General features: G+C 46.9%; 1 protein-coding gene across 1 annotated transcript; it reads left to right on the forward strand.

Annotated features, from left to right (window-relative positions):
• The first annotated feature begins 3,815 nt into the window (after positions 1-3,815).
• Positions 3,816-7,066, forward strand: LOC120704093 (serine decarboxylase 1-like). Its single transcript, XM_039988348.1, has 5 exons — positions 3,816-4,233; positions 5,441-5,672; positions 5,782-5,975; positions 6,051-6,184; positions 6,290-7,066. Exons 1-5 carry the CDS (start codon positions 3,909-3,911, stop codon positions 6,854-6,856), a joined length of 1,452 nt encoding a protein of 483 aa, XP_039844282.1. The 5' UTR covers positions 3,816-3,908; the 3' UTR covers positions 6,857-7,066.
• The last annotated feature ends 3,037 nt before the right edge of the window (positions 7,067-10,103 follow it).

Consider the following 10,103-nt stretch of genomic DNA (forward strand, 5'->3'; position numbering starts at 1 on the left):
TCCGCCAATGCAGCGCAACCCACCCCAGCCACCGGGGTGCCCGCCTATATCCAGGCGTTTCCCGGAGGCTTGGGTGCCGCTGCATCCAAGTCGGCGTTGAGGTTGCGGCCCTCAATGTTGAGGCGGTGTTCTCGCGCCCTTTCCACAGAGATGCGGGTGTCCTCACCCGTGCGCCTGCGGTTGAGCTCCGCCCGCAGGTCTTCTGTTCGTGCACCCCTTACCGTGGAGCCGGTGGTAGGGTACCACCGCATTGCCAGACGGAGGTCGTTGCCCAGTCCTTACAGAACTGGGGGAGGCCTGAGCCAGATGGAGGAGACAATCAACATTGTCCTGCCACTGCCTCAGGGCGTCTGGCGAGGCTGCAACAGCCGGAGGGTTGCGAAGCAACTCCCTCGCTGCCGCCAGCGCTCCGCCGCTCGCAGCTTGTGAGGGGGCCCTTGACCGGCTCCCTGACTCTTGCAGACATGCAGCGCGCGCCGTTACCGACGGTGGCTGCTCCACGGGCACGGTTGCCCCTGGCGTAGGAAGGCGAGAGGCGTGTGGCACGGATGACGCCACACCCTCCGTCATCTCCACATCGTCATCGTGGTGGGAGTGCTCAACCACCCGAACCATGGAGATGGGCAAGAGACGAGCTAAAACTAGCTAAAGCACCCCTACCTGGCGCGCCAAATGTCGTGGTGTGCACACCCACAGCCGGGTGGCGTAGTGCACCCGTCTAAACCCAGATGGTGAGTACTTGGGGGTTAGCTAGGATTAGCCCAATCTCGGTGGAAGAACGCGATGAACACAACAGGTTTAGAGTGGTTCGGGCCGCCGGAGCGTAATACCCTACGTCCACTGTGTGTTGTATTGCTTGCGCTCTCAAGAGGTTGAGAGCAGGGTTGTTCGGAGTGAAACCGAGCTTGTGTTGTGAGAGTCTTGGCGTGTCTGAAGTGTGCAACGAGCGCCTCCCTTTTATATCTCAAGGGAGGCGCGTACATGGCCGGAGATCTCGTTCCTGAATTTCCTTGCTCTGCCCGTGGGAATATTCCGTCCGGCATAGCCATGCCCTGTCTTGTCGAAACGGCGCCAGGGTGTAGTTTGCGGCGTTGCCTGCAGCGTAGCTGAACAGGTCGTGTAGCTTGCGGCGTAGGCGGTATGATGAAGAGGTGCCGTGCCGTCGTATCCATTTAATGCAGCAGACGGGCTCTGCGCGGATGCGGCGCATGCGGCCGCACTGTGTACCTCGGTAATATGCTGTCTACAGTGAGGCCTGACAAAGGCTGCCCCGCGTGCCACGGCGGCAGAGCACGCCTCAACCACCCGCATTGAATGCGGTGGGTGGGCGAGTCTTCCCTCGGACCCCGCCCCGGCGGTATGTTGGTTCTATGTGCGTGGGAGGTCCGGACGGACGCGTGGGGGTCCGAGCCCTTGGCTGTTGGCGCGGAGCTTCCCCTCCTCAGGGACACGTGGCGTCACCGGACCTGTCCCAGAGCGGGGAGCGGGTCCGGGGCCGTTGGCCCGGTGAGGTAAGAGCCTGACCCGTGGGGCCCGGCTTCTCCGCCCCTTATGGCGTAGTTACGGATGACTACGCGAGTCCTGCCTTGCTGCAGTAGGAGTGTGTATCCTGCTACAGGGTACCGACAGGTTACCAAACAGTCTTATAGATAAATTAGTTTTTATGATACGACACATGAAAAGTTTTCCCTGTCATTCAATTAAAAGCAGCTCAGTGACAAAGCTATTTTGTTGCACAGTTAAATTTTCAAATCCTATTAATTTAATTGCACGGGCATAGGAATTGAATACTTTGTATGTTTTTTGTGTTATAAGCTTTATAAAAAAAACTTCTATGTTTCTATAAGTTAATAGCTGTAGTTGTAGGATCTCCTGTCCTTCCTATTAGAACTGACATACCTTGTTCCTTCGGCCTATCAACTCTCTCTTCATGAAGTTTGTAGGATCTTTACATTAAGGAGCATATCCTCGTATTTTCGATTCATAAATGATGTGATCTTGAACTCTTGTTAACTTGTGCTGGATATTTACACTCTTGCTTTGTGTGCTATAATTAACTTCTGTTTTGGCTTCTTCATATCTATCGAACAAACACTTTGACACATTTGTCTGCTGCAGGGGAATTCTGGAGGCCCTCTTGTGAACCTCGATGGTGAGATCAAGGAGTTAATGTGATGAAAGTCAGCAATTCTGATGGTTTGAGCTTCGCAGTACCAATTGACTGTTGTTAAAATTGTAGATCGGTTCAAGAGAAACGGGTATGCCTTGTAGCAATATGTTGCTTGCAATTTATTATTATCATGCTATTAGTTATCTGTCCAAAACATGTAATTCAGTTCCCTCTGTTGGTTCAGTTCTGCAAGTTAGGAGTCGTAGTTCCCATGATGCTCTCAAACTGTGCTATACGTTGTATGGATTCATGGCACTCTGTCCAACCTATTTCTATTTGCTATGGCCACGAGCTAATTTGTGCATGAGGTTGGATCTGCCTTTCATTGATAGCTGGTAGCATCTCAACTAAACACTTTCGATAGAATTATGCTCCTAAAAAAATTGAGTTTTCATGATTAAAGTGATAATAATATAAAATAAACTTGACTGCGGGTAAGATCGCCCCTATGGCATTGTGTTAAAGAAGAAGACCTTCTCATACAGGTCAAGAAAATTTCCAAACCCCCGCCCCATCCATACCCAGGGCCCGCAACTCGTGAGAAGGCTGGACCACCTCTATGGTTTCCGTTGCCTGAGTTCGACCTATAACTGTGCTTCGGACGTGAAGCGAGCAAGGGAGTTTCTTTTCATGTGCACATAAGTGCGCACATCCTCCCAGCCAGGGGCGGAGCCAGGATTGAAACATAGAGGGGGCTAATTTACTAATGCTGATAATTAGAAGAGGCCACACCTTATTAATGAGCAACATTAGCAATGAAATTAGGGGGATTTATGTGTAGTTACACCAACATTTGGGGGGCCATGGCCCCTGCCCGCCCCCCTGCTCCCAGCTGAAAATTCGCCCCCGAGGGGTTCAACCCCGGCCGGTAGGCTCGGGGGTTCGAACCCCGGCCGGTAGGGTGCGAGCGCACAGCCTAGACAAGCTGCACTAGGTGCCGCTCGCATGATAATAATATATATAACATACGATAAATGATAATAATATATATAACATTTACCGTAGCAATGCACGGGCACTTTGCTAATAAATCGTAAAAGAAGCAACGCTACAAACCAATTATTATGTCCATACTCTAAAAGAAGTAACGCTACAAATTACTTATGTCCCCTTGCAACATCATTCATCTCCATATAACCGCTCTTCATTTTTCGCCTCCCAAGAAAAGCTAGATGTTTTTCTTGAAAGGATGATAAGCTAGATGCCAGTGATCGTTTTTTAAACACACACCTATTTTCCACGAGGCAATTTTCCATGTCTACTTCAATCAATTTTGAAATAGGCACCAATTTTTGTCTTTTTATTTAAAAAATGATTCTATATGCTCAAAAATCGAGTCAGTCGTATACAGTACAACAGCTGATTGGGGGACGGATGCCACGTCAGTCCTGTCAGCATCCAGACTCTGCGCGACTGTTGACGTGACCCTTCGACGCCCACCTCACTGTCGATCTGGACCCACGAGCACGCGGTCCCACATATCTGTCACGCGACGCCAACACCGCGAAATATCTACCCGCGGCGCCCCTCCCCCGCGTCCGACCTGCCCCCGCGCACCGCTCGCGAGACGACTCGCGAGTCGGTCGGCGACCGCTGTTTCTCGCCGCCCGCCTATAAATTCGGGCCCGCAAAGCCCTCCCAACCCCTCCTGCTCCTCTCTCCCGCTCAGCCCGTCCCCCCCGCCGGTTCCCCCCCAAATCTGCGCAGCGTCCTCGCCAGATTTCCCGCGGCGTCGGAGATGGTCGGGAGCGTGGGCAACGGGCTGGCGGATCTGGGCGCCTCCATGAACGGGAACGGGAAGGCGGCGGCGGAGCCGCTCCCGATGGAGATGGACCCGCCGGCGGACGTGATGGCGGCGGCTGCTGCGGCGGCCGCGGCCGAGGGGGAGGCAGCCTCGAACGGGAGGAGGGAGATCGTGATGGGGAGGAACGTGCACACCTCCTGCTTCGCGGTCAAGGAGCCCGACGCGGACGACGAGGAGACCGGCGAGCGGGAGGCCACCATGGCCAGCGTCCTCGCGCTCTACCGCCGCTCGCTCGTCGAGCGCACCAAGCACCACCTCGGTACGTCGCCACCCCCCTCCCCCCTTTCGTCCTCTTGCGCGCCACCTCGATCTGGTGCGGCCGTGGCCTGATCTCGTGACACGCGTGTGCGCCGGACGGTTTGGTGGTGGGGCGGCCGTCCGTGTCATCGCCTTTCTTAGTGTCGTCTTGTGCTCCGGTATTTTTGTTACACGACCGAGCCAAAATGCTGTTGAAAAGTACGCTCACCGCGGGGGTGGTGCTTCAATTTTGGCGTTTTTTATGCAGGAAACTTTTTCGTGTGCCTATGGCATTTCCGGTGCGAATCCCCAGTTTTAGATCACTGTTATTTTTACAGCGTGCGATAAAAATATTGGAGCGGCATACTGTATGGGTAGCAATCCACCTCGAGATACTGTATTGAAATTAACTGTCTTTCTAGAATTATAAAATGAAGTGTCAGGCTTTGATGCCCGGCTCTTTTTTCACACATCTGGTGCTGGTGCATTGGGGTGATTGTGAAATACAGATTCACCTGTCTGCATCTAATTGAGCAAAGGCACCCAAGCGCAGATTTTCTTTGGTGGCAAAATTTAGCATACTTCAAATTTTTGTTCTCGTCAACTTTAATACATCGTCTAATCTACATAATAGATATTATACATGTGAACCGAATCACCACAAATTTATCTCCATCCGCACTACATGTGTTCTGCTGCAACTAAGGAAAGGCTCTCTGCTTCTTTTGAAAGATTCCAACATTTACTTTTAAATAAAAAGGACTTGATAGTATCTGCATAACTATCGATCCATAATTGATTTTTCCATAGGTATGGATCTATACCTGAATGAACAATGAGCACAAGCAGCTGAGATTCCTTTTGTTGCAAAACTATTGAAGGGAACTTCCGTTGTGAAGAAAAGATGCTCCTTGGTTTTCAAATTCATACTGAAACTCTTTAACAAACTTCAAATTGTGGTACAGTGCAAGTCCTGAATTGTAATTAAAACACTAGAAAGTTCTACACTCATGTCAGAATATTTGGTCCCTGTTAGGCACTATTGTGTTTATGATGAAAATGACACTCTTCTTCTATAACCAGAGGGAATAATTTGTAATAAAGGCAGCCGAAGCATAAATCTGAACTCTGGAGTTCAGCAGGACAGACAGCAGTTACACAGATGCCTTTGTAATACAACTAAAAACAGACAATTTGGTTATCTCACATCCCATTTAATTTTCTTGAAGGTTACCCATACAATCTGGACTTCGATTACGGTGCATTGGGGCAGCTGCAGCACTTCTCCATTAACAACCTTGGAGACCCCTTCATTGAGAGCAACTATGGTGTCCATTCCAGGCAGTTTGAGGTTGGAGTGCTGGATTGGTTCGCTCGCCTCTGGGATTTAGAAAAGGATGAATACTGGGGATACATTACAAACTGTGGTACAGAAGGAAATCTGCATGGGATTCTTGTTGGGTAATACATGAAAAGTCATTGATTCTTGCAGACATCTTCAGTCCTCAATTTAACACTGCTTATGTGAAATGTCACTTTGCACCTAATATTCTTTATTAACCGTTTACAGGAGGGAGGTGTTCCCTGATGGAATCTTGTATGCCTCTCGTGAGTCTCATTATTCAGTATTCAAAGCTGCCAGAATGTATAGGATGGATTGTGTCAAAGTTGACACTCTTATGTCTGGGGAAATAGATTGTGCTGATTTCCAGAGAAAGATATTGCAGAACCGAGACAAGCCTGCCATCATTAATGTTAACATTGGTGAGTTTTAAACTCGCAGACTAGTAATGCCTTGGCTTCACATGTATTCTGCTTTTAAACAAAATTGCTGTGCAGGAACAACTGTTAAGGGGGCAGTCGATGATCTAGATTTGGTTATCAAAACTCTCGAGGAAAGCGGTTTTAAAGACCGGTTTTATATTCATTGTGATGGCGCCCTTTTTGGATTGATGATACCCTTTGTTAAGAAGGTGATTTTTAGATTTTCCGTTCATTCATGTTTCCTTAAGCTGTGACAGTTGCGCATCTACCTTGATTTTTCATTCTCCTGATATGTGTATATGTATCTTCACTAGGCACCTAAAGTGACATTTAAAAAGCCTATTGGGAGTGTCAGTGTCTCTGGGCATAAATTTGTTGGATGCCCCATGCCATGTGGTGTGCAGATAACAAGATTGAAGCACATTAACGCCCTTTCTAGCAATGTGGAGTATCTGGCGTCAAGGGACGCCACGATCATGGGAAGCAGGAATGGGCATGCTCCTATCTTCCTCTGGTACACGCTCAACAGGAAGGGCTACAGAGGCTTTCAGAAGGAAGTCCAGAAATGCTTGAGAAACGCACACTACCTCAAAGATTGCCTCAAGGAAGCAGGAATCGGAGCGATGCTTAATGAGCTCAGCAGCACAGTTGTGTTTGAAAGGCCAAAGGATGAGGAGTTTGTCCGAAGGTGGCAGCTCGCCTGCGAGGGGAATATAGCCCATGTTGTGGTAATGCCCAGTGTCAACATTGACAAGTTGGACTATTTCCTGAATGAACTAGTGGAGAAGCGGGCAACCTGGTACAAGGATGGAATAAGTAAACCCCCCTGCATTGCCAGAGACTTGGGCGTGGAGAACTGCCTCTGTGGCCTTCACAAGTAGTGTGATCCTTCTATCAACAGGGGGGCGTTCATTCCTGAGTTGAGTTAGTCCTCTATAATGTGTTGTACTGTATCCGTGCGTTCTGTATGTGATAATGTGGTCTGCTGTGTAGCTTATTTGTTGTCATGAATAAATTCCTTCTATTAAGTTTATGGGTGGAAGTAGCTTATTTGTTGTCATGATAATAAAATTCCTTCAATTAAATTGGTACTAGGTGGCAGTTGCATCATCCTCTTGCCTCATCTGTTCTCTGATCAGACAATTCAATGGACTTCACAGTACTCTGCAATGCTTCTGTAAAATGCAGAACCAAGGGGCAACTGGGGCAGCTCTCAGTTTCTATCCATTGGACTAGGTAGCAGGTACTGAAAACAAAGCCATTTTGTTTTTTCCCTTTTCACAAACGTACATAAAATCTTGGGAAACAAAATGGGAATTGAATTTCTTTTTTTTAAAAGCTGGAGTTAGAGAAAGGAGAGAGAAGCTGTAGAGCTTCCAATGTGCAGCAATTTTGGCCCATCTGACTTCGTTGTGGCAGCAAATTCTAAATGTCAAATGGGATAGCAGGCCTAAATGTGTGGGTATTTACTGCCAACCCTCACTTGTCTAAGTCATGGTTGACTCAACATAATGTATCCACATGTGATCCTCATCTGCCACTACAACAAAAAAAAGGGGTAATCTTACTTCCTATCTGATAAGACTGGAAGCTCAGCTGCACCAGACATCATATGCATCACTATCTGGACCCAATCATGAAAGCTCAACAAAAGCAGGTGGTTTTGGGATATGCATTGGCAAGTGGATAAGCCTTGTATGTTCTTTGTTTATTCCACGTTGGTTTAAAATTCATATGAAGGACTAGCACGTTTTAGAGTAGGAAAAAGAGGGAGGAGGTTTTGCGAAAGGAGGCTGCTACATGGAGAGCCCTCTCGTTTTAGTGCTAACCGGAGAGTCCAGTCAATTTCCATTTATGATCTATACGCGGGGCCCAAAATTGGAAGAAAAAAATCGAACAACTAGTCGCGCGCGCCGGGGGGCGCCAAAAATGGCGCCAGATGCAAAAAGCGCGGGAAAGAAGGCAGGGGAGAAAAAGCCCAACAAGGCCCAAAAAAAGGAAAAAAAGTAACAAAAAATCCAGCCCACAAAAAAATGAAGCCAAAATCCTTGATCTGAGAAACAGATGTCGACGTTCCCGGCCGCCGCCGCTGCAGAAATCGCCGCTACAGGAGAAAAAAAAGGGGGACGACAGATCCAGCCATGGATGAGGAACATCGAGCCAAGAATAAAGAAGAAGAGGGCAAATCAAGTGCCCCAAGAGTTGAGAACAGGGAGATGCAAGCATCAGCAGCAGGAAAAGCATGTGAAGGTACAAAAGTCCAAACTCAGGCACTATAGAGAAAAAAGATTCATTGTCCAGTTCTGTTGATTAGGATTATTTCAGATGCATTCGAAGTTGACTGACTTTGTACATCTCTTCCAAAGAGAAAAACACACGCAATTCACTTGTTTAACATGTGCCCCATGTACTTCAGAATTTCACCCAAAAAAAAAGAGGCACTGTATGCCTATGCATGTCTTCTCCACTCCGAAGCAGAAATGTTCTTTGCGGTCAAAATGTTTATGATCTGTAACAGGAGATAAACAGAAAAAGTAATATCAGTTTCCAAAAAATAAGAAAATGTGATAGTAATGCATAACATTATAAGAGTACTTTTAAAACACATGAAACATAAAAAAACAGTAACTAAAAAGCACATAGGAGAATGAGTAGCACACAAATTTGATTTGCATTTACATTGAACATTTGCAGGACTCAACTTGTTTGATCTCAATGTTGTTGCACAAGAATTTGAGGGGGGGAGACAAGAATTTGGAGAGAATGCTATTGAGGCTATGTTTGAGGAAAGATTGATTCATGTTACCACATCAAGCAATGCATGTAGTTCAATGTTGCACACAGTTGGCACTGGTGAGACAATTGCAAGTGAAGACACAGATGATGAAGATGAAATTTAGTCTCAAGAAGTGAGTTGTACCCCCCAGGATGCATTTGAATTGACCTCAATGGTTTTTGATTCATGTGAGCAGGCTAGAAGTTACTACAACAAGTATGCAAAAAAGACTGGTTTCTCGATCAAGATTGGAGGCTCAAAAAATGACAAGGATGGTGAAAAGGACAAAGTTATGTTTGTGTGCAATAGAAATGGCTCAAACCAAGAGGTCAGTGAAGGCCCGGTTGTCAAACAAAGGAAAAGGAACAAAACTGAAAAAACAGGATGCATGGCACGCCTTACAGTGAAAAAGAGAAGGCTGAAATGGCATGTTACGACTTTCAATGAATACCACAATCACCCTCTTTGCGAGAAATTTGAGCTGAGGAGGTTTCTGAGATCTCATAGAGGCATCCCAGAAGAAGAGAAGAAATTTGTGCAGTTACTTCATGATGCAAACATTTCGTCGGGTAGGGTCATGCAAATCATGGCAGAGATATATGGGGGGCATAAGTTTGCTTTGTTCAACAGCAAGGATATAAGCAACTACAAAGCAAAGCTGGGGAGAGGAACAAAATACAAAGATATGGCAGAGACACTGAGCTACTTTGAGGAGTTGAAGAAGAATGATCCAAACTTCTACTACAAGATCGATCTAGATGCAAATGATCAAGTGAGAAATCTATTTTGGGCTAACGGAGCAGCTAGGGCAGCATACAAGGAATTTGGAGATTGTGTATCATTTGACACGACATACATGACTAATAGATATAAAATGCCGTTTGCTCCATTCATTGGCATAAATAATCATGGGATGTCGATTCAGATGGGGTGTGGCTTCATGAAGGATGAGACAATAGAGAGTTTCACTTGGCTATTCAACAAATTCCAAGATGCAATGGAAAATGTAGCTCCTTCCACAATAATATCATATCAGGACCAAGCCATGGGCGCGGCAATTGCTGCAGTGTTTCCCAATACAATTCACAGAAATTGTAGGTGGCATATAGTCAACAAAGTCCAGGGGCCTCTGGGGTCTTACTTAACTAGCAAACCTGGGCCTGCTTCAGAACTGAATGAATGTATGGATTATAGCGTGAGCGAGGCTGAGTATGAGGCAAGGTGGGCAGCTGTAATAGAGAAGTACAAAGCACATGAGAATAAGCATCTGCAGTTTCTATATGAACTGAGGAGGCTGTATATACCAGCATACTACATGGAATCCTTCTTCCCATTCTTGCAAAGCACTGCTC

Source organism: Panicum virgatum, chromosome 1K (assembly GCF_016808335.1).
Source record: "Panicum virgatum strain AP13 chromosome 1K, P.virgatum_v5, whole genome shotgun sequence".
Lineage (NCBI taxonomy): Eukaryota > Viridiplantae > Streptophyta > Magnoliopsida > Poales > Poaceae > Panicum > Panicum virgatum.

Excerpts from the sequence above, each read along its gene's own strand:
- LOC120704093 (XM_039988348.1), top strand. The coding sequence starts at position 3,909 with ATGGTCGGGAGCGTGGGCAACGGGCTGGCGGATCTGGGCGCCTCCATG. Across the intron at positions 5,976-6,050 it reads CATCATTAATGTTAACATTG|GAACAACTGTTAAGGGGGCA; the intron begins GTGAGTTTTAAA and ends ATTGCTGTGCAG. Across the intron at positions 6,185-6,289 it reads TGATACCCTTTGTTAAGAAG|GCACCTAAAGTGACATTTAA; the intron begins GTGATTTTTAGA and ends TATCTTCACTAG.